General features: G+C 41.0%; 4 protein-coding genes across 4 annotated transcripts; 3 read left to right on the forward strand and 1 right to left on the reverse strand.

Moving 5' to 3' along the window:
- Positions 1-540: 540 nt before the first annotated feature.
- Positions 541-4,749, reverse strand: kcnj11l (potassium inwardly rectifying channel subfamily J member 11, like). Its single transcript, XM_027021450.3, has 6 exons — positions 4,657-4,749; positions 3,473-3,660; positions 3,045-3,281; positions 2,433-2,702; positions 1,985-2,192; positions 541-1,729 (listed from the first exon to the last, which is right to left on the reverse strand). The coding sequence occupies exons 2-6, from the start codon at positions 3,629-3,631 to the stop codon at positions 1,287-1,289; spliced, it is 1,317 nt and encodes a 438-aa protein (XP_026877251.1). The 5' UTR covers positions 3,632-3,660; positions 4,657-4,749; the 3' UTR covers positions 541-1,286.
- Positions 4,750-4,811: 62 nt separating this feature from the next.
- Positions 4,812-6,793, forward strand: bet1l (Bet1 golgi vesicular membrane trafficking protein-like). Its single transcript, XM_027021451.3, has 4 exons — positions 4,812-5,007; positions 5,614-5,699; positions 5,803-5,859; positions 6,085-6,793. Exons 1-4 carry the CDS (start codon positions 4,986-4,988, stop codon positions 6,250-6,252), a joined length of 333 nt encoding a protein of 110 aa, XP_026877252.1. The 5' UTR covers positions 4,812-4,985; the 3' UTR covers positions 6,253-6,793.
- A 985-nt stretch (positions 6,794-7,778) lies between these two features.
- Positions 7,779-9,549, forward strand: arpp19b (cAMP-regulated phosphoprotein 19b). Its single transcript, XM_027021448.3, has 3 exons — positions 7,779-8,005; positions 8,419-8,541; positions 8,703-9,549. Exons 1-3 carry the CDS (start codon positions 7,943-7,945, stop codon positions 8,871-8,873), a joined length of 357 nt encoding a protein of 118 aa, XP_026877249.1. The 5' UTR covers positions 7,779-7,942; the 3' UTR covers positions 8,874-9,549.
- Positions 9,550-10,491: 942 nt separating this feature from the next.
- Positions 10,492-25,522, forward strand: myo5ab (myosin VAb). Its single transcript, XM_081713847.1, is given in 39 exon segments — positions 10,492-10,518; positions 10,887-10,997; positions 11,976-12,147; positions 12,472-12,616; positions 13,006-13,162; positions 13,366-13,509; positions 13,815-13,896; positions 14,218-14,325; positions 14,438-14,544; positions 15,049-15,314; positions 15,460-15,541; positions 15,645-15,785; positions 15,935-16,060; positions 16,157-16,240; positions 17,095-17,229; positions 17,373-17,470; positions 17,588-17,674; positions 17,772-17,880; positions 18,029-18,240; positions 18,380-18,536; positions 18,917-19,156; positions 19,393-19,587; positions 19,885-19,978; positions 20,053-20,201; positions 20,383-20,604; positions 21,076-21,132; positions 21,384-21,608; positions 21,805-21,842; positions 21,964-22,044; positions 22,149-22,341; positions 22,498-22,591; positions 22,720-22,860; positions 23,069-23,223; positions 23,552-23,641; positions 23,729-23,879; positions 23,986-24,268; positions 24,491-24,665; positions 25,199-25,279; positions 25,370-25,522. Coding segments are annotated over 39 exon segments (5,367 nt in total).
- The last annotated feature ends 1,319 nt before the right edge of the window (positions 25,523-26,841 follow it).

The following is a 26,841-nucleotide window of genomic DNA, read 5'->3' on the forward strand; positions in this document are numbered from 1 at the left end:
TGCAAAAACAAGTCTTGCTGACTAAACATCAAGTGCACAGCCTTACATATGGGTTGCTCCTAACCATTCAAGGTAATTGAAGTTTTTTTCATGTGATTATCTTCTAAAAAATCTTTAAATATGTAAAAACATTCTACGTTCGAAACAAAAAAATCTATTTCCTTACAGCAGTGCTGGGGAGAACATAATTTCCTCCCTAACTAAAAATATGGATACTGAAGTCTGATTAAACACTATCAAATAATGAAAGAGGTCAAATCTAATAATGTGCAATGTTAGCAGAGAGCTTCAGCATCATTAGAGCACATAATGCCACAAGTCTCATCATCTGGTTTCAGCATCAGCTTTTGAAGTAAATTTATATAAACTTGCATTAATACTTGAAAGCTGTTTGTGGAAAAAAATACTCCAAATCTAAACTAATGCTAAAACCAAATCTAAAAACAGATTTAAAAACCATAGGGGACAAAATGTGAACATCAAAATCAGCTATTATGGTTTACAATGTTTGTTAACAAAAAAGGTTAATCACGAGAATGCTCAGATAAAAATCATTTATTAAGTATTTAATTTAGACTATAAATACACAAATAAATTGATTCATACCTCAACCTACAACCATACTGGTGAAGAATGTATGGAGGTCCACACAATATAGTAGCTTCAGTGGTATCACAAAGAAAAAAGGGAATTTAAACAAGTAAAAAAAGTCAAATTCAGTGCTTCATTTACAAAACATATTTGCACAAGACCATAACGATAAGGTTACAAAGACATACAAAGTACAAGGAAACAAATCAATAACAGTTACAGTAACAAGGATTCCTAAAACTGGAGCACTGAAATACTGGCACATACAAGACCACAAAATAAAGCACAAAACAACAAGATAAAAAAAAAAAACATGATAACATTCTCTTAAAATATGGGGGTGTAGAAATAAAACACCATGTACAGCTGCCTTATATTAATATTTTTCTATTGTTTGGACTGTGTGTGCTTGTGGATGTTTCTGCAGGTTTTACAAGAATAGGTTGTTGAGGTCCTGAGGAAAAAGTAGAATAGCCCAGTAATTCAGTAATGCAGATAAGGGAGGAAAAGTACAATTCATTAGCAAACAGCTTTACCATTCATTCATTAAAAAAATAATTTAAAAAACTGCCAAATAAAATACAACATAATGCTTCATTTTAAAAAGAAACATCTCAACACCATTAAAAGCATTCGCAGAATGTAGTCACACTATTTAATCTCCATATCAATAACCTATGTCAACCATTTATAGTTTAATCACTCATATCCTCCATGGTCTCCTCCTCGATCTCTCTTCCAATCACCTCTAGTTTCACCATTTTCTTTTGCCCCTTCTTTTCTTTGCCCCTTTCATCTTCATCTTTCTCTGCGGGGGCATACCAAGGCCTAGTGGTGGTGTCCTCGCAAGCTTGTGCCCCACCCCTCCTGTAGCCCCCACGACCTGCTCGCACCAGGCCCCAACCCTGTGGCTTGCCCTCGTGGGGGCCCCTGTCCTGCACCCCACGGGTCTGGTCCAGCTCCTTGGCGCTGAGGGCAGGCATTCGAACAGGCACCGTGTTGCCGAACTTGGAGTAGTCCACCGAGTAGCGGCTGTCCTCCTCAGTCATGATGGAGACAAAGCGCCGGCCCCAGAGGATCTCCTCTGGTATGTAAGATGTGCGTGCCTGCATAGTGATGCCTGTGGTCTCCACAACGCCTGTCAATAACAAAGACATACAGGGAGTCAAAAACATTGTCCAATACATTATAGTTGGATCCAAGCAACCCTACTTTGAGTGCATCAAAATGCAGACAATTTTGCCTTTTGCATCCAACATGTACAAATCAGTGCTTTTACTGTGAAAGGCAACTATGATATGCATGCAAACAATGTCTTTAATCACACTTTATCACTTTGCACACAGAGCACTCATAATAGTATGAATTATGGTTAAAGAAGAAACCAAACTACCTTCCAGTATAACAATGATCTCCAAATCTTCTGTGGCCAGGGACTGGGCGGAGATCTCATAAAGGGGGCTTCCTCTCTCGATAGTGTGACTGATGATGAGGGGTGAGACAAGGAAGATGCCATTACTCCTGAGTGGGTTTTCAACCTGTATGTCCAGCTGGCATACTGGAATCACTTCCCCTTCTGCAGTCACTGTCCTACGAATGACCTGATTGTTGAGTAGAAAAGGGCAACCTATCAGCAGCCAGTTAATTTTCACCATCATTTGTCATATTTCCTATAATATATATATATATATATATATATATATATATATATATATATATATATCACATCAGACAAGGTGATCCTAGTGCAATAATGCATAACCAGGCAAGTATACTGTAAGACCATGCAAGAAATAGGTTGAATTAAATTCCTTCAATTTCCCCTGTGAATTCCTGCTCACCTGCAACTGGATGGTAGCTGAGATTATCATACTCTTCCTCAGGTCTCCAACCCGGAACATGAATGTGGGTCTGCCATTGCGTGGGGCAATCACAGCATTGCGAGAGAAGATGAGCGTCTCTGCTCGACGATTAGCTTGAGCTGTCTTCATAAAGACACAGCCTAGCATGACAGCATTGATGATGAGGCCCAGAATATTCTGGATGATTAGAACTGTAATAGCCAGGGGGCATTCCTCGGTCACCATCCTTCCACCAAAGCCAATGGTCACCTGACATTATTAACATAGGAGATAAAATGGTACAATGTGGAATCGTTTAAGCAAATCTTTACCGAACTAGCTACGAAAATACATCACTAATATAGGTGGTACAAATTGTGGTAGAAGGCTCATTTAGAATAAGTCAATCAGTACACAAAAGCTGCATCCATAATAATCTTATCATGATCTGTGCACACAGGCCAAAAGGTCTCAAAATCAGCTTCTCGCTGGTGTAAATCAGTCCAGCAACGTTCATTTATTATTTCAAAGAACAGTTCAAACTCACGTGCAGATTTAAAGCTATCTGGATGAACTGCAGTTCATCTTCATTCCATCACACCCTTTCCTCACCTGCACCTCAATGGAAAAGAGGAATGCTGAGGTGAATGAATGAATAGCAGTGACACAGGGGACAGGTCCAGGCTCGTTGGGGTCACGCGGTTCCAGGTCGCCATGGGCGAAGGCCAAGAGCCACCACACCATGGCAAAGAGCATCCAAGAGCAGAGGAATGCTGAAGTGAAGATGAGGAACGAATGCTGCCACTTGAGGTCCACCATGGTGGTGAAAACATCCTGGAGAAACCGACCCTACAAAGCGAAATGAAAATGAAGGTTTTTTCTGTAACAATCTAAAACGTACTGCTATAGTCTGAAATAAAGAGCTTGCTCACTTCAAAAGGAAGTGAGTAAAACTGGTCTTCAATATAAAATTATTTGAAAAGCACTATGAAGGCTGAGAATGCATTACAATACATAAAGCAATGAGTAGTGTGTTGTACCTGTTCCCTTATATTCTTATGAGCGACGTTGCATGATCCACTTTTGGTAATGAAACGAGCCCGCTGTGATTTGGTGCGAAAGCGGCTGGGCTGTGTGGCATCTTCAGCCAGTCGGGTCAACAGAAATCCCTCTGGCAGCAGGCCTTTTCGGGCCAACATTGCTGGGTTTTTAGCTTTGTTCTATTAAACTAGGAGATTAAATATGATACTGAATCAATAATTCATGTCAAAATTACTGTATATTTGGTGGAGAAGTAATATAATTGCCTAGAGAGCCAAATTATAGAATGCCAAATATTGTTGGCAAAACTCATCCAAGATTACTTTACAAACATTATTTAGCATGAAATGCTGCTATAAAACAACAGCACAGTCTATGCTAGAATGTTTTGGGTTCTAAATTTAAAATACTTCTAATCACAGCTTTATATGTCCTTTTTATACTCAGTTGTGATAGGGTTATAGACTATTATATAAAAGAGAGGCGATTTTTTTTTAATTGTCACTTATTTTGTTGTATTTGACAGAATGGGAACCAGGCTACAATACAGAACACTACACAGGGAATTTCACACACAATGTGAACATAAGGACCTTACTAACATAAGAGCTTCTCAATAGCTTGTTTAAATGTCCCTACGTTAACCGGAAGTTTTGGCCTTTGTGAAAAAGTGAGCACATATCCAAAAATATATATCTCCAGACCAAAAAGAGGTTATTATGGACTTTTTTCAAGATTAAACCGTGATTAGTGTTTCTGAACTAGACTATAAAATAAAACAACAATCCACAAAAAAATAAACAGATAACTGACGAATGTAAAATAAGGGTAATAATTCTACCGTTAATGTTGCCATTACTTACTAAGACATATTTTTTAAAAAGGTAATTTATCAAGATAGAAAATGTAATAAGCAAATACAAAAGAGTAAATAGCAACCCATCATAGCTAAAGAATAGCAGAAGCCGAGTTAAACTATCACACTTGCTAATGGATAGCCTGTCTAGGTTAGCTAGGTAACGTTTATCAAGCCGGCCCTTATCAATAGCAACATGTTAAGACAACATGTCATCATCCGTTCAAAAATATAAGATATATTTTAGCTACAAGTATTATGCTAAAGTGTTATATGCATAATCATAATCATGGTTCACATATAAAGGCAGAGTATTAGCTTCGTTACCTGTTGGCTGGCTTTAAATTGAGGATGCGCTCCAGCCAGACATCTTATGAAACGCATTGGCGGCTGGGTGACGTTCCTACTGGTCCATCTGAACGCGCTCAAGCGGGCGGACTAACATATCCCACAATGCCTTCTTCCTACATTTCCATTTGGAGAGTTCCGGAGCTTACCTGGCTTGTTTTGATATTTATAGTGAAACTGTCTTACAGATAGTCCTCAGTTTTGATAAATGTTTTTGTTTTAAGGCGTTTAGGTTTTAGTTCTACTCCTTCTTCGACGTGTTTTGACGGCTTCAGCGTTGGCAGAACACTGAAAGTTTATGCGTTAAAATGGCTGATAACTGGAATAGGGGTAAGTGACACGTAGCCAGCTAGGCACAGCTGTTTATTAAAGTTGGATTGTGTATTGCCATTTTGGTCCATACGGACATTTCTGGTTCTTCTTTAACATCTAAGAATAACCATTAGTTGCTTGAGAATAATAATTACAAAGAGGGCACGAATTATAGAATCTTTAAAGTTTTACGCATGTGCTAGCAAGGTTAACATCGGAATGTATTTTATGTCTGATTTAACCTAGATTAGTCGACTAGCTAGCTAGCAAGCCAATCCGAGTAACCAAATAAATTCGTGTATGCGATTGTCATGCTATCCACAGTCGAGTTGCATTCAAAATCACAATCTTTGTCTTTCGCATAGATTATTTCTGGTCGCAGGTGTTTGTACCTCCTAAATTAGCATTCTCTGTTAACACATCTTGGATAATCAAATTTAATGTCAGTCTGACATCAACCCTTAAAGAGTTAACTCCATTCCATTTTATCACTTTTTAAAACTTTAATACTTCATGACAGGTGGCTGCAGCACTTTTGCTTTTAACAGAGTAATATTGCATGCATTTATTTTACTTCTATTAAGATGAAGGAACTGTGTCCCTGTTCTACCATTGCATTTTTAGGACATGGTGCTGTAGATGATATGCTGGATGGAGAAAACAAACTCCTGGCTGAGAATCTGGCAAGCAAAGTATCCAGGCTGAAGTCTGTATGTCGGCATTGCTCAATACAATCAATGAGGACCATCTACATGCTGTATATTTAGAGTTCCTCAGTTCACAATGAGAACTTTTTCTGCTTTTCATCCACAGCTTGCATATGATATTGATAAAGAGGCAGAAGACCAGAATTCATACTTGGATGGCATGGTGTGTTATGCTGTTAATGACCCCCAGGATATTGCTGACACACACTGACCTTAAAAATCTAAGAAGTCTAGTTTTAGAAAAATGGTATAACGTAGTCCAAGACATACATGCATGTGCTTGGGGAAATTTTTTATTTATTAATAATTCATGGAATAAAATTGTGAATACCTTTTTTAGTTATTTGATCATTTCAGTAACATTCATAGGTGTTTTTATTTTTTTCAGGATTCAAACTTCCTCAGTGCAACTGGACTATTGACAGGGAGTGTGAAGAGGTTTTCCACAATGGTTCGCTCTGGTAGAGATAACCGGAAGATCCTGTGCTATGTATCAGTAGGCCTGGTGCTATTATTCTTTGTGCTTTACTACCTAGTTAGGCGAATACAGAACTGAGATGTTTCTCCAAACCTTTCTGCTATGTGTTCTCAGTTTTATGAGAAATTTATTATTTTGTTTCAATACAGTACTTCATCCTTATTTACACAAGGAATTGTTTTCGCTGATCTCATTTTGCTTCATCCTGGTTCATTTGAAAGGAAGGGGTGAATAAAATTGAGAGCTCCTGAATACATTCCTGTCTGTTTTGTTCTGAGATGTGTGCGAAGCTTAACAGTAACTGCTTCAATTACAGTAGAATCAGTAATGTAACAAAATAAAATTCTGTTTACCAAAGTTTTGTATGTTTGGAAAATATAAGGACTATTCCCTTATGAATACTCTATGAACTAATTTCCATTATTTTAAACATTTCCACATGATATGCGTCAATAAAATCTCATTGTGGATATTAACTAAAATCGTGGAATTTTTATGGCTGTATTGCTTATGGAGCATGTAACTATGAATAGGCAAAGGGATATTGTTATTTATTTTTTCTTTTTCTTCTTTTTCAGAAGATTTTTTTTCTTCTATCCAATAAAATATTTTTCTTGTATGATTTTTCTACTAGGCCTTTTTTTTGTCTAGACACTGGAGTTTATGAGTAATTGCAATACCACCACTAGCTTCTCCTTCCCAAACATCTTGGAACAGGTTATCTTTCAGCTTACCTTTAGCTCAATATGTATGAACCTTTTCTGAAAGACTATGTGGTTAAGATGTTCAATTACTTGCTGCTGCCAAATCAGTGGCTATTAACATCCTCATTTTCCAAAACAGCCGCTTGGCTCCTGAACATTTCTTCCAAACCTTATATTACACCTGTGCTTAATGACCTTCATTGACTCCTATAAAGTAACACATTCACTTAATCATTATCCTCACTTGTACAGCAGTCATCAGCCTCGCTCTTTCCAGTCTGTCTGATTCCTTTTCTCTCTACCAACCATGTTGCACACTCGGGTCTTAAATCTCTGACTTCTTTACTATTCTTCTAAACATTTTTGCAAGCCTTATCTAGAGCTGATCAGCAACTATGGATTTCTCTTCCCCTCACTATTAGCCACTCCTTATCACTTTCTGAATTTAAAATCCAGTTTTTTCAGACACACAGCCCTTATCCTTCTAAACCCTTGAACTGTCAGTGTGTGTCACTGTAACGGTGTTCAGTTGTTTCCCTCTAATTTAAGAATGTATTGTAGTGAGGTTGAGTATCTTAAAGGTGCTATATAAAGCAAATGTTTTATTGTCATTATGACATGCTCCCTATGTGCAGAGGAAATAAAACTTCCACTATTTCCTTTCTAATGCCATCAATATGCAAAGAATTTTGACTACCAAAACTGCCCGGAAAGTTTACTTTGGTAGTCTACGTTTATTAATACCAAAAATACTAGATGGGTATGATTTTACTTATTCATACGTGACGCTGCCACAACTAAGATATTTTTCGCACGTACTGTAGCTAATTATTTTCTAGTGGTACCGCCACTTCGATAGAGGGCGGTATTGCACTGAACAACGCACGCCTGTCTACTCCGTTAATAAAAGTTATTTTAGCTAAAATAGCTAGATTACCTACCTCTACCAGCATTGTGGCAGAGGCTCTGGACAGTGGGAGACGGACGACTTAGCTAGCGGTGTCGTGGTAAAGAAGGGAAATAGTGTTGTTTACACTAAATCTGTCACAGTTAAATTAATCACAATGTCTAACGAAACTGAAATTGCAAATCAAGCTATGGAGGAGGCGACCACGGAGGAGCAGCAGGTTAGCTGATCAGAACTCACAACGTAGCTAACTAGCTAGGTCGCTAACCTAGCTTGCTTGCTAATTGTTACCATGATGTCCCGAAGCTAATGTTAGCTTAGTCGAAAGCAAATGCATCATATCACCATAGCTAAATATACTGTTATGCCAAGTCATTAATTAGCTTTTTAGATTTATATTACCCCGCTTTAGCTTTTTAAATTGTATTAATTTTGGCAATGTTGTCTAACTTGCCTGGCTAGCTAGCTACAATGCTCGATACCTTGCAAGTTCCAAGGCGTAGGCTAGCTTTGTATTTGTTATACTCTGTTATTGGATAGCTTTGTTTGTCTTTTTTTTGTTGTTGTAGTTGTTTATCTGGTATTTGCTTAGTTAATGCTTGCAGTCTGTATTAACAATATCGTATTTTGCAGGAGATGCAGGATAAGGTTGTGAGTCCCGAGAAAGCAGAGGAAGCCAAACTAAAGGCTCGGTACCCCCATCTCGGCACTAAGCCTGGCGGGTCAGACCTGCTGAGGAAAAGGCTACAGAAAGGGGTATGGTTCCATCCCAAAATAACTGACCAGTGTTTTTTACAGACTGATGTGTCAAACACTTTTTGGGGGAAGCTGGTGTCGTGATGGGGGGGGGGGGTATCAAACCAGACCAAAAACATTGTAATTGTATCTGTATAACCTAGTTTTTACTCTTTTTGCAGCAAAAATACTTTGATTCAGGAGATTATAATATGGCCAAAGCCAAGATGAAGAATAAACAGCTTCCATCAGCCACAGCTGAAAAAACTGAGATCACTGGAGACCACATCCCCACACCTCAGGATCTACCCCAAAGGAAGCCCTCACTGGTTGCCAGTAAACTGGCTGTCTGATATGAACCCTGTGGACTTTGTGTCCCTTTACCATTCCTAGTGTCTTGAGCTTGTTAATACCCCTTTCTCCATTTTTCTATTTTTTCCCTTGCCTCCACCCCACCCCCTTATTGCCTGTTTAATTGATTGGGAAAACATTTTGATAAAATTGAACACTTGTTTGCTGGGTGCTCTCTTAACCTATTCATCTGTGGTATCAAGGTTTTGGCTGTAGAAGTAGATGTAGCTATAAAGTCTACTCTCAGGTTTAAACACACTGTAATCTTGACTTGAACAAACATTTTTAGGATTTTAGATTTTTAAGTACTCACTTCCCTGCAGTGATTTATGTGTATTTTGCTGTTTGATTGAAAGGCTTGAACAGATCTCATTTGTCTAAACTATGTCTCGTGAAAAGCAGAGGGATTTTTTGATTAGCGCTGCTTGCCTCCTGTCTGTGACTTGTGTTAACGGCCTTAATTGTATCTGGCACAGTTTCTCCTGGGCAATATTTGCCCACTCTGGGTGGGTGGGGGGCATTTGTGGCTTTGGTCAGGAGCTTGTGCTGATATTTCATCTTCTTTCATCTCTTATGTCTTCTAGTTGGTGCAGCAAATAATATTCAAACTGCACAAGCACTTAGTCACAACTGTGCCATTTGTTTTGTAAATAAAATAGTTTTGCACATAAACTTACAGATCTATGTTCTCTTGTCATCCCTGTATCTGCACGGTGGTATGCAGAGTGATTTTAAAAAAAAAAAAAAAAAAAAAAGCTGACAGACTACTTTTTAGTCTGTTTATCTGAATATTGGTGGCCTAATAAGCATATTGTTCTCCCTTGTCATAGATGCATAAACTAATTTGCATTTTAATGTGACCACACAAACTTGCAAAAAATTAATAACTGATAAATTCACTAGAAAATAAATTCTGACTCCTTTCACTGTCCAAAGTGCAAATGAGCAGTGAATGTTTTTCCCTTGTAATTTCTATGTCCTGTAATGTTTATTGACAAAGTTAGTAGAGGTGTTTAGTCTTTTTGATAAAATATTTTTAATTTTCAAAGCAGTGGATAAATAGATACTGCAACTTGGAGGTAGACTACCGAGACTGTCCACTCCCAAAAGTATTGCAACTGATTTCAAAAGACATAACATGAATTAAAATTTAAGCTTTGATTTAATGCCTGTAAGTAGGAAAATCACAACCTTTAACTTATGTAGCTAAATGTTGCATACACTACAGGTTGTGCAGGTGCTTAAAATGACATTTATTACATCAAAGTAAACATTTCAAAATGTGTCTGTATTTACACTGCCTGTTAGTCATTTTAGAATTATGATCTTACTATCCACCTAATATGTCTTGGAAAAGAAACAGGTTACTTTACGACTGGGTGGCGATTTTTGCACAACTTCAGCAAGCAGCGGTTTATCATAGAATCCATTAAGCGTTATACCCAGAATGCCTAGAGACTTTGTAAGGATGATCTTAAACTCGCCTGCACTCATACAACTCATTAAAGAGTGCATGGCAAGTTCATGGAGATTACAGATGTCGACACTTGTGAATGTTCGCCACATGAAGAACTACGTCCTATTCCTAAAATAAATTATAATAATTTTTTAGAAAGCGTTATGGCATCGCCGGCTCTGTATTCAAAGGTAAATCATTCCATTTTATGCTGTTTTGATCAGTGCATCGGAAGGATCTGTACCTTCACTGCCAGTGCACTCGAGTGCTCTCTAAAGCTCTGCAACAAACAGCAATTGCCCTCAATATGCGTTTAAGTTGGTCTGTAATCGCTTTTTTTTGTCTTTTTGTTTTTTGGTAACATTATTGCACGTGTCTACATGTCAGTGTAACCTGACCCTAGACGCCAACTGTGTGGCCTACGAAAAAAAAAACGTCCGTGAACAAATTTTGTGCTAAAGAACCTGTACTACTACAAAGGCAACCAATTTGTATAAACGGCGTTTGTCATTATTGGTTCTATGCTTGAGATGAGAACTCCGAGCCTTTCCTTCTGTAGTATGCTCGGGTTTGGATCACCCACCTTACGGAGGTGTGGATATCAGCAGAGCTGACAAAAGACTACAACCCTGGAGACGGTGCTCTTCAGCTGCAACTGGAGGACGGCACGGTTAGTGGGAAACGTTGCATATGTTCTTTTCTTTCTGTAAATATCGACTCAAATTCTGAACCTGATGCTCAAGCTAGAAGTTGACTTGATCCATTACTAGGTACTGAAGTATTTTTCTTTGCAAGACAAATGAACTAGCTCTAAGTATAGAAAATGCTTTTTACTGAGTGAAGTACAAATGACACCAATATACTCAGTAAAAAAAACAACAGTTATAACAATGAAACTGATGCCAGTATGTAACTGGTCACAAGTGTATCTACATTTGGAAGGAAGAGAAGGGAAGACAAAGATGGTACAAAAATATCATGAGAAGCAAGCCCAGGTGGAAAGAGTGACTTAATTGTGAAAGATGGCAGGAAGTTTGTTTGTGAATACTCAAAATTCTACTGCACAATAATTGAATCCTTGTTTAAAAAACACTTGCAGTGGGATCAAGATATTGAGTCATTTGTGTGCCACAGCTGTCCGTTTAAATTTAGATGTAGCCTGCATATGTCTTACTGATGAGTTAAAGCTGCTTTGCATGTTTTATCCAAAGCTTCGCTGTCCTGCTGAATCCGCAGTCGAGAGGGTGTCTAGCTCAAATGTACTCAAGGCTCCTTTATAAGTCAATTTAGTCAAGCTTCACAAATTGAGGCTGTTAATCTAGTGTCAGGGCCCATGCTTCCATGATCCAGTTCACTCGACTAAGTAGCACAAAATCTGCAGATCCACCACAACGTACCACCACAAAAACTCCAAAAAAGTTTGATATACACGCATCACCAACCATATTAGAAACTACATATACTGCACCTACTGTCACTGGCCATTTTGTAAGGTAAACTACACCTGTCTTAGGTGCATTTTATTTATGTATAATTACAGACTAGCTGATCTGTTTGTCATCTTCCTTTCTAATAAAGTGATTTATTTTTACATAAGTTGTTATTTATGATGGTCATTCCTTTATGGTGTCCTTTGACGTTAATAAAGGAGTTGGAGTATAAATTGGACCCCAAAGGCAACGCTCTACCTCCCCTCCGTAACCCAGACTTCCTGGTGGGGGAGAATGACCTCACTGCCCTGAGCTTCCTCAATGAGCCGGCTGTGCTGCACAACCTCCGCGTGAGATTCATCGACTCAAAGCTTATCTACACGTACTGTGGTGAGTTGCCCACTCTGACGTCAGCTGGTCTCTGGCCATAGTCGCGTGTACTGTAGACTTTGGAGTTGCTTGATTACGTGCCTGGCCCATGAATATTGCACTGCAGAGCTGTGTGCTGCAAACTTTAGTATGCATTTAGATAATTGTGTAGAGATCTTTACAGGCAGCTGTTGAGTCTTTCAGCACTGAGTAATAGGCTGCTAAGAGGAGGAGAGCGCTTCTTGGTAGCTTTATTTGCAAAATTGTCACTTGTGCTGTTCAGTTTCACGTTATTGAGCTACTCCACACTGAAGCTTCTTGGGTTAAATGGCAGTTTCTAATTAGGAATCATCCTGGTGGCCATCAATCCTTATGAGCCCCTGCCAATCTATGGAACTGACATCATCAATGCATACAGTGGGCAGAACATGGGGGACATGGACCCTCATATCTTTTCCGTGGCTGAGGAAGCCTATAAACAGATGGCCAGGTTTGTGACCTTGTTCTAGGCTTTTCAGTTGTTAAAGTTCTCCCCTTTAAAAAGGCCCTATCTGTGTCTTGTACAGTCCAGTTCTAGTTATTATCTTATTGTCAAACACTTCTGTTTCATGCACTTTACTGGTTTGAGGTTCTTTAACACTGTTCACTCACTTAGGACAGGTAAATCTGCACACTAAATTGCTTTGTAAAAGCAATACCTTCCTAATGAGTATAGATAAGCCATTAATCAAAAACCATTTAATAAGAAGTCTAATGCAGTATAAATAGATTACCTTTATACCTGAATATCTTTTTTTTTTTTTTTTTTTCTCCCTGTTTGTTTGGAGCACTCCTTTGCTTGTATATTCTGAAATGGATGATCTTGTCCGCTCTCATTAGAGATGAGAGGAACCAGTCCATCATAGTTAGTGGGGAGTCTGGAGCAGGGAAGACTGTCTCTGCTAAATATGCCATGCGCTATTTTGCAACCGTCAGTGGCTCCTTTACCAAGGCCAGTGTGGAGGAGAGAGTGTTGGCTTCCAGCCCCATAATGGAGGTATTTATTTATTGTTATTAATCTTTTAATGTACTGAAAATTAATCATTTTTGAAAGCCTATGGTAGAACAAATGTTAGTGTCTTATCAGATGGGTAAAGCCATAGCAGCCCACTTAACTGTATTACAAATGTGTTGTCTGCATTTTTATGATGAAGCAAGTAAATTTTGTTCTCTATGTACACTCGATACATTCATTACCAGGCCATTGGAAATGCCAAGACAACACGGAATGACAACAGCAGTCGCTTTGGAAAGTATATAGAGATCGGATTTGACAGGAAGCATCACATCATTGGCGCCAACATGAGGACATACCTACTGGAGAAGTCAAGAGTGGTGTTTCAGGTCATTTGTTTATCTTGCTGACTATTCACTGCAGTACTTCACTGGCTTTGGAGGGCCTTTTTTTACTGAGATGCTCATTATTCTGTCCTAATGCTGGATGACTTCCAGAGTAACTTTGCTTCCCTGTTTTTGGCATACTGTTTGGCTATAAAAGCAGAAGCTGGTTATGTCCTAAGTCAAGCTGACTAATAATTCCCAAAAGTCATAATGTGGTCTTTTTTTAAAAACTGCAACTTGTTCTTTAAACAAGCTCAATAACTGATCAATAAGGATCATAACCTTAATGACCATAACCTGCATTTCAGGCGGCTGAAGAACGCAACTATCACATCTTTTACCAGCTCTGTGCTTCTGCTCATCTGCCTGAGTTCAGAGCTCTGCAGTTAGGTATGACACACGTTCTGTGTGATCTACATCAACATGCGGTTCACTGTTCATTAAAGATCATTCAAGTTCATACAGGTTTCAGGAAACAAAATGTATGCAAAAAACCTTGCCTGTTTCATGAAGTATCGCTATGATTTAAACATAAGTGATAAATATGATGAGTGAATAAGCCTGTTAATTGAGATATTCTAGTTAATGGGGAAGATGACACCAGTACAGTAGATTGTCTTATTTCCCCACCCACCCACCTACTGCATCAGCTTGGACCAGTTTCCTAGTACCTTACCCACTTCCCACTGAATGAGCAGTCTCTTTCTGAAGGCAGCGCGAGTGACTTCCACTGCACTAACCAAGGCAGAAGCCCCATCATAGAAGAAGTGGATGATGCCCAGGAGATGCAGGCCACCTGCAAGGCATTCTTACTCCTGGGTAAAAAAGTCTCTTTTTCTCTCTATTGGAGGTAGTTTTGATTTCACCAAATGAAGGCCTCATAGTGGACCAGTGTTGTGCAATGTCAGATTCATGTGAATGATACCTGCAGGAATTGGTGAAAGGCAACAGTTGGATTTGTTCCGAGTCCTGGCAGCCATCCTTCACCTGGGCAACGTGGCGGTGTCGGGGAGAGGCTCAGCCAATTGCAGCATCTCAGTGAGTTTTAGATGGAGAAAATAAAACTGCAGTGAGCATGCAGTAGAGCTCCATTCAGAACACCATTTCCAAAAGGAATTTCAAATCTGAATACCAGTACACATTTTTAAGATCTAGCATATTTATGGAAGAGGGCTTGATCTGAATGGAGCTCAAACTGATGGCCAAAATTTTAATGTTAAGTTGCCTGAGAGTAGCATTGTTTTTGGAAGTAAAACACCTAAACTCAGGTCCTGTTTCTTCACATTTAAATGATGTCATGGTACAAATCTATATGGAATTTATCCTTAATGGTAGTTAGACCCTCTGTAGTACATTTGACTGATGAATGAACTACATTACCAGAAACATTAGTAGAGTGGATCAGTGCTCTTATGTTCTTGGCCTCAAGGAGTGACTTATCACTGTTATAGGCAATCCTTTACCATTATGCAAACGTATATCGTGAACAGCCTGTTTAATATGCTTCTCCCCTTGTTTTTGCTTATGCTATTCAATATTTAGGCTGAAAACAGCCACCTGTCTAAGTTCTGTGAGCTGATGATGGTGTCATGTGAGCCCATGGCCCACTGGTTGTGTCATAAAAAACTGAAGACAGTCACAGAAACCTTCAGCAAACCCCTGTCCAAGGCAGAGGCAATGGACGGGCGCGATGCCTTGGCTAAGCTCATCTATGCCAGGCTCTTCACCTGGATAGTCGGCCAGATCAATCGGGCTCTACATTCGTCCAGCCAGCAGCACTCCTTCATTGGTGTGCTGGATATCTATGGGCAAGTGAAAAGATTTACACATGCTTGTGGCTTTAATATTGAAAACATTGTTGGGAATAGTGTTGTTGGAGGGAGTTGCCCGCTTGATTACTAGGCGTTGTTTTGTTAGTCTAGGATCGATTAATCAAATATTTCATATGTCTAGGTTTGAAACATTTGAAATCAACAGCTTTGAGCAGTTTTGTATCAACTATGCCAATGAGAAACTCCAGCAACAGTTTAATGTGGTAAGTGCGGGATGTTGCATGTGCTCTCCATTATTTAGATAAGCGAAACTATTTACTATTTCTGAAACATCTCATCACCTTAACTTGGACATTTTCTATCCAGCATGTCTTCAAACTGGAGCAAGAGGAATATTTGAGAGAGCAGATCCCATGGACTCTAATTGATTTCTATGACAATCAGACGTGCATTAACCTGATTGAAGCCAAGATGGGACTGCTGGATCTGCTTGATGAGGAATGCATGGTAAACATGTATCCATCCCTCCCTCTCTCCAAACCAAACCAAATGTTCTTTTATTTTATCTTGCGTGTGTACCTTGCAGATGAACAGTGTGATGGTTTTTCACTTCATTGTGGATGCTTTAGTCTCCTAACTTGCCATAATTTCCTCAGATGCCAAAGGGATCAGATGACTCATGGGCTCAGAAGCTCTATAACAGCCACCTGAAGAAGAGCAGTCACTTTGACAAACCACGCATGTCCAACAAAGCCTTCATCGTCCACCATTTTGCTGACAAGGTACAGAAATATTTCTGGTTCAAGAACTACAACCAGAATTCTTTTCATGAGTTTATTCCTTTTTGTTTTCTTATTGTACTTTTGTTTATACCTCAGGTGGAGTATCAGTGTGAGGGGTTTCTGGAGAAGAACAAAGACACTGTCAACGAGGAGCAGATACAAGTGCTGAAGTTGAGTCAGGTCTGTGCAGCCTGGGAGTATTACCCACTCTACCAAGTCACCCGTTAGTTCTGCTCTTGTGAGGAACATGCTATAGCGTAAAGTTGAACTTTGCTGTCAAATTTCATGCAACAGCCATCATGACATTTTGACAGATTTAAAATTTTAACAGGTTAAATTTTAAAAATCACTTAAATTTCATGTGCTTGTGATTTATTTTTTCTAAATTCAATTGGACTGTTTTGTCTATTTAATCTGTTGCCATGGAGAGGCTATATACAGGGTGTCAGTTTATAGATCATTTGTAGTGCACAGTACCACACATCACATCAAGTAAGATGCAGTACGATCTCTCCTGCTGATTCAAAGCTTGGGAATCTGCCACACTGCTGTCGTTTTTGCTGTCACGATCTTTGTGCAGTTGCCATTTTTTCAAGATTTGTAGAATTAACCCCTCCCCCTCCACCCAACTCCCTATCTTGGAACTTCTTGGAAATTTTAGTCTCTGTGATGTCTTTTTGGTGTAGTAAAATGCTTACTCTTAGTATTTGTGAGCGCTGTGAGAGCACTTCTTTGTCATGAGTTCAGACACATGCATAGTTGAGACTTATGTATTACAGCTAATGCAAATTACACGCCATTATAAAGTTCCCAATGGTTTAATTGTGGTTTAGAACAATTTTATCTTGCAGACTAGAAAGTGATTTTAAGACCGGAAATATTTAATATGTGTTGAATAATAATCTGCCTGTATTTAGATTTATTTTATTTTTTAAACAGTGTTCGTTGAATGAATATTAGTGCAGTGTGCACGTGGGATATGTTTTGATTCTGCTCATGTTTCAATGCATCTCCCTTGAAATTCCCTCTTTCAGTTTGCTTTACTGCTGGAGCTCTTCCAGGAAGAGGCAAATGCTTCTGGTCCTAGTAGCATCGCAGCATCTGGCCGCACAAAGATGACGCGTGTGGGGCAGTCCTTCAGAGAGCACAAGAAATCGGTTGGGCTGCAGGTTCGAGGGACAACCCTATACTGACCTTTCATGTTCCTCTAAAACCACCTGTCAGTCCCAGCTGTTTAATTCACCATTCAAGAGATCTGAATTTTGTTAGCCACGGCTGGAGTGTTTGCTTAGCTTCTCCTTCTCTGTTTTAGTTTCGGAACTCTCTCCACTTGCTCATGGAGACTCTGAATGCTACAACCCCACACTATGTACGCTGCATTAAACCCAATGACCACAAATCCCCTTTCATGTCAGTAACCTGAACTTTCATCTTGGATGGCTTAATTAAGATGCATTCTCTGTTGTTCAGATGCATTACAGTTTCTCTCTTGCCCCTTCTTCTTTTTCTCTCTCGCTATCTCTTCAGGATGGAGAACAGTAGAGCAGCGCAGCAGCTGAGAGCGTGTGGTGTTCTGGAGACTATCCGTATCTCGGCAGCAGGCTTTCCATCCAGGTTCATTTATTCTACTCCAAACCAATAAAAATGGTTATGACCAACTGCTAAAATGCCTTGGAGGATGACTTTGATGTTTTATAAACACTTTTGTCAGATGGACATATCAGGAGTTCTTCATCCGCTACAGAGTGCTGATGAAACAGAAAGATGTGCTCTCAGACAGAAAGTTGTCATGCCAGAATGTTCTAGAGAAGCTCATACAGGTAACAAGGTTATTTATGTAGTGGTGAAAAAACACTGGACACCAAATGTAAACACTGCTGCTTTTAATTACTTGTTAACTCTCTTAATAGCATATGTTGAATGAGGCTGGCCATGCCGGTCTGTAACATTCCTTTTCGTTTCTCACAGGACAGTGATAAGTACAAATTTGGTAAGACCAAGATCTTCTTCAGGGCGGGACAGGTGGCGTATCTGGAGAAACTGCGAGCCGAGAAGCTGCGTGCTGCCTGCGTCATGATTCAGAAGACCATCCGCTGCTGGCTTGCCCGCAAGAAATACCTGTGTGTCCGCAGAGCTGCGGTCACCATCCAGAGATGCGCACGGGGCCAGCAGGCACGAGCGTGAGTTCCCCCACAAAGCTTTGATTGTTTGAGTATTACCAGTGCCTCTGTTACATTAGACGTCATCCAGCTGCTGTTGGTGGTGTAGCTTTTGTTCAGGGGCAGCGCTGTAACCGGCTTTTACCTTCCTACTGGTCAGCTTTTGTAAGTCGCTGAGGCGGACCAGGGCGGTGGTGGTCCTGCAAAAGTACCAGCGCATGTGTGTAGCCAGGCGGCTGTTCCAGCGCCAGCGAGCTGCCGCAGTGCTGCTCCAGCGTCTGCTCCGTGGCCACGCAGCACGGCTACGGTACACACAGGTAGAGCCCGCGGCCTCCTATAGTATCAGTGTCGGGGTCATACCAAACGCGTGCTGCTATTTTTCAGTTGTTGAGCGTAGGACAATACCAGTTTCAAAGCAATAGTTTTGGTGATTTGTTTAGGTTAAAACATGAGCATAGTCATTACACTGGAATTTATTTTTATACCAGTGTGACAGCCTCAGAGGGTATGGTATTTTGGTATTAACTAATTAACGCTTGACTGAGTAGAATGCAAGTCAGACACTTTAAACTGGCAATGCTGAGAAGAACAGAAAAAGGTCACAACTGAGATCTACACAAATGTAATTAATGTGTTTGCATTAGGATTTAGACCATTATACACAGTCATTTTTAATGTGTTTGTGTGTCGTGTTCAGCTGCGCTGTGAGCAGAAGGCGGTGGTGGTACAGAGGTGGGTGCGGGGCTGGCTGGCTCGGCTGCACTACAAACGTTCTGTGCAGGCGGTCATCTACCTGCAGTGCTGCGTGCGCCGCACACTGGCCCGCCGACAGCTCAAGAGACTCAGGATTGAAGCACGCTCCATCGAGCACTACAAGAAACTCAGCATTGGAATGGAGAACAAGATCATACAACTGCAGAGGAAAGTGGATGAGCAGGTGTGGTGTTATTTCATTTTTGTTTTCATTAATCTTCTAAACTACTTATTAGGAACTGAGGGTCATAGTGGTGGGGGGGGGGTGGAGTCTATCCTGGCATCTCAGGCTGCGTCGTTGTTGTTGTTGTTGTTGTTGTTGTTTGCTTTTTGTTTTTTAAAGTAAGGAGTAAATGTATTTATTTTTTTTTACTGATAAAGGTGCGTGTGTGCATGTGTGTTTATGCTCCCCATGTCCAGCATAAGGAGAACAGGCAGCTGTCTGAGCACTTGAGCGTGGTTGAGAGCACTAGTGTGGCCGAGCTGGAGAAGTTGCGTCACCACCTAGAGACTCTGCAAGGAGTGGAAGAGGATGCACGTCACCTTGGCATCCGGGTGTCTGCCCTGGAAGAGGAGCTGGGATTGGTACATCAGGAACTGGATAGGAGCAGAAAGGTAAGATGTAAGGAATATGCAACAGAAGGGCAGTTCTAAGAGTTTTAACCACTATGAACAAAGTTGTGATGGTGCTCATGCACAGAATAGCAGCCTTAACATCAAGACAACTGAATTATGTCAATAATGAGTTCATGTTCTTTTAGATCTACTAATACTTACTTACTGGCAGGTCAAGAGTCTTGACGTGTCATGAAAGGATAGCAAAGTGTAAAAACACATAAATAAATAGGGGTGTGTGTGTGTGTGTATGTATATAATATAAAAGGGCTTTGATCTTCTGTGCTCTCCTTGAAGGTGGTTGCAGAGCTGAATGAGAAGAATGGTATGCTGAAGAGTGAGAAAGATGAACTGAACAGGCTAATCCAGGACCAGGGCCAGCAGATTACTGGTTGGTCTTATCCCGCTGGTTTCCCTGTCAAGTTATTTTTCCAGTTATATTTTTATTCTCTAATACATTTATAGATAAGCTGGAGAAGACTCATCAGGAATATGCTGAGCGTCTGGAGATGGAGCTAAATGAAGAGCGTACTCACTACCAGAACCTTCTGTCTGAACACCTCCGACTGGAAGAACAGCATGCTGATCTGAAATCAGAGAGAGAGGCTGCAAAAGTAAGGCCCATGCTTTCATAAAATGTTTGGCAATTGAGAAGCTCAGCATATTTAATGCTTAAAATGAGAAATTATTTTTCTTTTTGTGGTCTTTTTCCCTGAGCATGCCCCATTTGCTACTGCCAATGTTCACATCTAGAGAGTTTCGTTTCTCAATTAATGTGCTTTATGCTTCAGTCAGTACTATACAATACATATACCTATTTGACAAATGGTAACAAATATGAATGCACAGCATAACTGCCTTATCTTGCCTTGTAAGGAGGAGGAGCTGAATGGAGGCGTGGACATGGCCCTTCTGCTGAAGCTGCAGAGGCGAGTGGCTGAGCTGGAGAAGCAGAGGCTCCACCTGCAGAACGAGTGCGACTCCAGAGAGGAGCAGCTCCAGCAGGACCGTGCCAATGTAACCACATCAGACCAGGTTCACAACACTTCAGAGGTTGCATGTGATTTCAAAACTGGAATGGTTTTAGTGGAATCCTCCACTTTTGTTATTGGTTACTGGAGCACAATTTAAGTGCTCCATCTAGAATAAAATTTACCCTAAATTGAAATCTCCTTTCCCATCAGCACACTGGCACAGCTTAAGTACACCACTTCATCATGTAGTGCCCACACAGCCCAGAACACATGAATACTGCCTCGCTAAGACCAGGGAAGTCTACTAATGTAATCTCCATCAGGCTGCCACAAGCCTGTCATGCTTAGTGTTACTGTTTTGAGGAACGCCGGCAATTACATCTCTGGTGTGGGGAATAAATGCCTTGATCTGTAAAAAGAAAAAGATATTGTAAGACCCTTTCACATCTTGCTTCAGGAGATGAGCTTTATTCATGAGCATCATTCATGAATGTGTATGCTTTCTGGCCTTCAGGACCTGGAAGAGTGTCAGAGAGCGATAGGAGCTGAGAGAGACTACGAAGCACAGAAGGTAAGACCATATACAGACATGTGTACTGCAGCTTTTGCCTTTAACTGTATTGTATTTATTATTTATGATCAATACTAGCAGTGTCTTATGAATAAAATCTAAAAATGTCTGGTTCACTTACTGGCCATCACTAGTAGTACATTTTTACATGATGCTATGAGCTATCTGTAAAATCTTCAATCTCAGGTTGTGACTTATTTTATTTTTTCACCCCTGAAATATCCATTTTGTGGTCTGCTCCCTGATGACAGCGGCAGGAGCTGGAGGCAGAGAATAAGAGGCTGAAGAAGGACCTGAAGGAGCTGCGGGTGGCTCTCAGTCTTGGGGAGGGCTCAGGGCTGGTGTCCCCTGGAGCTCCAGCCTATAATGTGCTTCTAGAACAGCTGAACTCCACCAATGAGGAGCTGGAAATGCGCAAGGAGGAGGTGCTCATTCTGCGCACTCAGCTAGTAAACCTGGAGGCCTTCAAGAATAAGGTAAAGGCATAAAGGCATGGTCCAGAGATATGGCATTTTTATATATAATATCACACACACATGTACACGTACATGACAGCATCAGGACTAGTTCTGGAACTGTCATTCAGCTATGACGTGAAGCCATTCTGCTTATGCTTACCGCCGGGTCCTGCTCATTCTCTCACTCCCACACCACGTTTCTGCTCTCTTTCAGGAAGCGGCGACTGAAGGTGACTCTGGTCACGCTAGCAGGTACCCTCCTACCACATTCTAACTCTGATCACTTGCTCCCATCATGGCTGCATTCACCACCCTACTAAATCCAGCAATTGTCAGAGACCACTCCTCTCTCTTCATGTGTCTGCGTATTAAGATCCCCAACTCTGGATCTGCATGAGCTAAATGAGGATGGAGAGTTGTGGCTGGCATACGAGGGCCTGAAGGAAACTAACAAGTGAGCTGCAAAGAGACAGTTGCCCATGTCCATTTATGTACAATTCATTTTAAGAAAAGGACCCTCTGTTCCTCATGCACCATATCTGACCTACCTCGCTGTAGGTTGTTGGAGTCTCAGCTGCAGAGTGACAGGCAGGCCCACACTGAGGAATTGGAGGCTTTGAGAGTGGAGCTGCATGCCCTCCAGGAGGAGAGGAAGGAGCAGCAGCTCCTCCTGCACACCCTCCAGCCTCAGGACGGATGCAGGAACGTTGGCCTGGAGTGCGAGATCAACCGCCTCACCCGTCACAACCTGGTGAGATGGAGATGCAGTGAGGCAGACAGAGACAGCTTCCACCCACGTGCATGATTTGGCCCTTCCCTATGTAGCCTCCCCTTTTAGAAATGAGGTCTTGGGTGGGGGGGATTTTCTGTCCTTTAAATGAATGACAGATCATTTTAATAACTGTAGGACCTCATGGAGCAGATGGACAAGCAGGACAAGACCATTCGCAAGCTGAAGAAACAGCTGAAGATTCACCTGAAGAAGGTTGAGGCATCCGACAGTAAGTTCATTACAATAAACCCTATCTAATCTCATGCTATCTAATCTTATGATGAATGTCTATTAGACATGTTGCAGTGGTGCAGTAGTTCATGTGGTGTTTACTGACACATTACTACATGCTGAAAGGCTCTGCCGAGTGCGGTTTGAGTGTAGAGGCTCGGGCGGGTGCAGCTTTGCCGGCGCTCATGCGTAAGGCGCGCCACTGCGAGGGCATGCTGGAGTACAAGAAGCAGGACGAGAGCAAGCTGCTCAGGACCCTCATCACAGGTGACAAGCTTTCATTAAACCAACTCGCCTGCAGTTCTTGCACTCTGACATTTGTGGAATTGAAGTATTCAAATAACCGACAGTTCAAAGCCTGTCCTGGAGCCAGTGAGGTGGCTTTAGACCTCATCTGGGGACAGATTCCTGGGGGAGTAGCTTGTAGTTTGGTGTTTATATTATTGTTGGATGCATGCACTGCTGTATGCCTCAGATATGAAGCCCAGAGCGTCTGCTGTGAGCCTGATCCCAGACCTGCCAGCGTACCTCCTCTTCATGTGCTTGCGTCATGCTGACTACACCACTGATGACCAGAGGGTTTACACGCTGCTCAACTCCTCCATCAACTGCATCAAGAACGTGCTGAAGGTGAGAGAACGAGAATGATGCTGCTCACAGCACGCCCTTTTAGCAGGCTGGTCCTAGGGTGCTGTTATTCCATGGGTAATCCGTTTCTTGCTTGTTCCAGTTGTGTACCACAAAACTAGATTTCACTAATTGAGTTCCCTTCTTTGTTAAGGAGGCGAGCTCATTAGTTTAATGGGTGCCACTGTGGAGAGCCTGAGCACAGGGGGGGATTACAGAATGTCTTTTTGTATGAGCATCTTAGCCCTTAATGATATATACTGTTTTTAGATTTTCACCATTGTAATTAGGATTAAGTTTAAATGGAATTGAATCTGTCCTCTCTTTACAGAAAAGAGGTGATGACTTTGAAACAGTTTCATTTTGGCTGGCCAACACCTGTCGCTTCCTACATTGCCTGAAACAGTACAGTGGAGAAGAGGTAGGTGTGGGTGTGTGTTGTTTTCTATTCTCATGCTTTTTTGTGTGTTTGATCCCTGATCTTTGACCCCTGTTTGAACACTGTTAGGCCTACACGAAGCACAACACTCCACAGCAGAATGAGCAGTGCCTACTGAACTTTGACTTGACTGAGTACAGACAGGTTTTAAGTGACTTGGTGATCCAGATCTACCAGCAGCTCATCAAGTGCATGGAGAACATCCTGCAGCCTATGACTGGTGAGGGCCAGGTTCTGCTCCCTCGGAGCTGCTAATGTTGAACTTTTCTTCCAGTTTCTCTTGCCTCTGTCCTAATGTTTCCCTTACCTTTGCCCTTCTCGCCTAGCGGCGGGCATGTTGGAACAGGACACCATCCCAGGTGTCTTGGGGCTGAAGCCCACTGGGCTTAGAAAGCGTACCTCCAGTTTCCCTGAGGAGGTCTCCTATACACTGGAGTCCATCGTCAAACAACTCGATTCCTTCCACTCCACCCTGGTCAAGCATGGTAATGACCCTGATCTCATCAGACAGGCTGTCAAACAGCAGTTTCACATCATCTGTGCCGTCACACTCAACAATCTGCTCCTGCGCAAGGACATGTGCTCCTGGAGCAAAGGGCTGCAGATCAGGTACTGGCCAGCAGGGTGCACCACTGTGCCATGTCTTATGCACAATAAAGTTTGGACACTTTTTTTGTTTTTGTTTTCTTAATTGAAGTTTTAAGGTGAGCATGAATGAGTGGTCATCTCCAATACATTTTTGTCCAAAGCCCTGTCTAAGCTTGTTGTTATTCTGATTATCTTTGTTTAGAGATAAGGATTGAATTACGGGTCTGGTGTGCGTATGCACAGGTATAACGTGTGTCAGCTGGAGGAGTGGCTGATGGATAAGGGTGTCCAGGGGGGCGGGGTGAAGGAGACACTGGAGCCCCTCATCCAGGCTGCTCAGCTGCTGCAGGTCAAGAAGAAGAGTGGGGAAGATGCAGAGGCCATCGCCACAATGTGCACTGCCCTCACAGCTCCACAGGTAATGACTCAAACACATGCAGAGGTGGGGAGGTATGGCAATGTAGCATGGGGGTTTGTGTTTCAGAGAGACGCGCTGGGGGACGGAGCCATCTCGTGCCCCCATAGTTGATGATGCATTTCTATAATGCACTCTGGAGATGTGAAAATAAGAGGAAGTGCCCTATTGAGTGACCTTAATGGGGGGGGGGGAATGATTGAGTACCCTCTAGAGTGCCTGTTCATGTAATAAATTATGATCCGCCCTCTAGAGCAAGAAAATTCGCTGACGTGTCCCTGATATGCCCTTTTCTCCTTCTAGTGGAGAAAACCTGATGCAGTGCCCTATAAAGTGTCCTTATAATGGTTTAAACTTGACAATCACTCTGGCTGAGGAGAGAGAGAGAGAATATGAAAACTATATAATGTATTAATGCTTTTGGCATGCTGGTGGGGATGCATGTTGTGCAGTAGCTGCCAATTTTTCCACACTGTTTTGTGGAAATTTATTTTAACCTTTTGAATCCTTTTATGTATCTTCTTTCCATGCAAAAGATTGTGAAGATACTCAACCTTTACACACCACTCAATGAGTTTGAGGAAAGAGTGTCTGTCTCCTTCATGAAATCTGTACAGGTGAGTTTTTTGCTCGTGGTGTTGTGCATTACTGGGTGTGCGCGCATGTGTGCGTGTGTTGTAATTTTCTGCTGCACATGTTCTCTTCAGGCTTTCCTGAAGGGCCGTCAGGAGTCTCCTCAGTTGCTGATGGATAGTAAGACCGTCTTCCCCATCTTCCTTCCCTTCAGCCCATCTGCTGTGGCCCTAGAGAACCTCCAGATCCCCTCTAGCCTCAACCTCAGTTTCCTCACATGCTTCTGACCACTGAGCAGGGGGTAGTGGGGAGTCATACCCGGTGCACTTATGAGACGTAAGCTTGGATAACTACATTAGTTGCAGAATGGCCCGTATTACTTTAAAGTGTGTTCCGTTTAGTTGCAGTCTTGAGGTGCATGATTGGTAACAATCTGTTCTGACCATCTACAACAAAACTTGATGTAGCCTTCACTATTTGGAATATGGGAATGTGAAAATGCTGTTTCTGAACATATTTAGAAATGAAGAGGTTAATTCCCTCACCATCTTCAGATGTATTCACCTTCTATTACTAGGCACATGGTTCTGAAGAATCTCACAAAAACTACATTAGTAAAAAATAATTTTTCACCCAATTTTAAGCACGTTTTTTTAAAAAGTACATAGATTAACCTACTTCAGTTTCTCACTAAAAGTTACTTTCCATTAAAAAAATAAACAAACAAAAAAAACAGGCATGTTGCCTGTTACTTAAGTGACAATAGGGATATTGATGTGTCAGCAGATACAGATTTTTCATGCAGTCATGCCTTCCCAGATTGAAGAATTTACTTTTGTAAACTGAATTTAGACTTGGTGTCTGTGGATTTCTGCCTCTTAAGTTTGAAATGAAAAGTTTCTTGAACTCGATGCATCTCTGCTGTATGCTGTTTCTTATCTGGTACATATCAATACATGCTTGCGTTAACTGGGAACATGCAAAATTGATCATTTTAAATATGACTTCATTTCTCTTGTCTACCTTCATGTCCGAGCACCTAAGAAACCAGGACTAGTCTCCTTTAATGTGTCATAGTTGGCAGAAATTGAATACTATTATCCAGTCTTTAGGTGATATGGTGATTAAATTATTGCATTAACTTATTACTGATTGTTTGTTTATTAAAAGATGATTGTGATTGGATGAATTTCAGCCTTTTGTTGAATTTCACTCTCTCTAAAGCTAAAATGTAAAATTTTAATTTGTTTGATAGCCTTGTAATCTGTAATATCTTTCTTTACATTTATATGAATAATAAAGATATATTTTTAAAAGTGCAAACTTTAGAGATACTTTACACACATTTAGGTACAATTTTAAATAAATGTTATTTCAACTAAAACTAAATGCATTATGTAAAAATAAAAGTTATTTTTTTTTACTTCTAAATGTGTTCTAAATCCATTCCTTGTCCCATCGAGTTGTGTGTTTTGTGTTTTGTGGTTTTTTTTTTTGTACTGAAATGTGCAAATTATAGCCTTCATCGACCAATTCTATGTTGCATTTTCATCAGTTATTTTTTTTAATTTTTATTTTTTTGCTTTCAAGAATGTATGAATTCGTG

This window comes from Electrophorus electricus, chromosome 4 (genome assembly GCF_041902795.1).
Source record: "Electrophorus electricus isolate QZ-2024a chromosome 4, ASM4190279v1, whole genome shotgun sequence".
NCBI classification, from domain to species: Eukaryota; Metazoa; Chordata; class Actinopteri; order Gymnotiformes; family Gymnotidae; genus Electrophorus; species Electrophorus electricus.

Excerpts from the sequence above, each read along its gene's own strand:
- arpp19b (XM_027021448.3), top strand. The coding sequence starts at position 7,943 with ATGTCTAACGAAACTGAAATTGCAAATCAAGCTATGGAGGAGGCGACC. Across the intron at positions 8,006-8,418 it reads CGACCACGGAGGAGCAGCAG|GAGATGCAGGATAAGGTTGT; the intron begins GTTAGCTGATCA and ends CGTATTTTGCAG. Across the intron at positions 8,542-8,702 it reads GGAAAAGGCTACAGAAAGGG|CAAAAATACTTTGATTCAGG; the intron begins GTATGGTTCCAT and ends CTCTTTTTGCAG.
- kcnj11l (XM_027021450.3), bottom strand. The coding sequence starts at position 3,631 with ATGTTGGCCCGAAAAGGCCTGCTGCCAGAGGGATTTCTGTTGACCCGA. Across the intron at positions 3,282-3,472 it reads ATAAGAATATAAGGGAACAG|GGTCGGTTTCTCCAGGATGT; the intron begins GTACAACACACT and ends TTCGCTTTGTAG. Across the intron at positions 1,730-1,984 it reads GATCATTGTTATACTGGAAG|GCGTTGTGGAGACCACAGGC; the intron begins GTAGTTTGGTTT and ends TGTTATTGACAG.
- bet1l (XM_027021451.3), top strand. The coding sequence starts at position 4,986 with ATGGCTGATAACTGGAATAGGG. Across the intron at positions 5,700-5,802 it reads AAGTATCCAGGCTGAAGTCT|CTTGCATATGATATTGATAA; the intron begins GTATGTCGGCAT and ends TTTCATCCACAG. Across the intron at positions 5,860-6,084 it reads ATTCATACTTGGATGGCATG|GATTCAAACTTCCTCAGTGC; the intron begins GTGTGTTATGCT and ends TATTTTTTTCAG.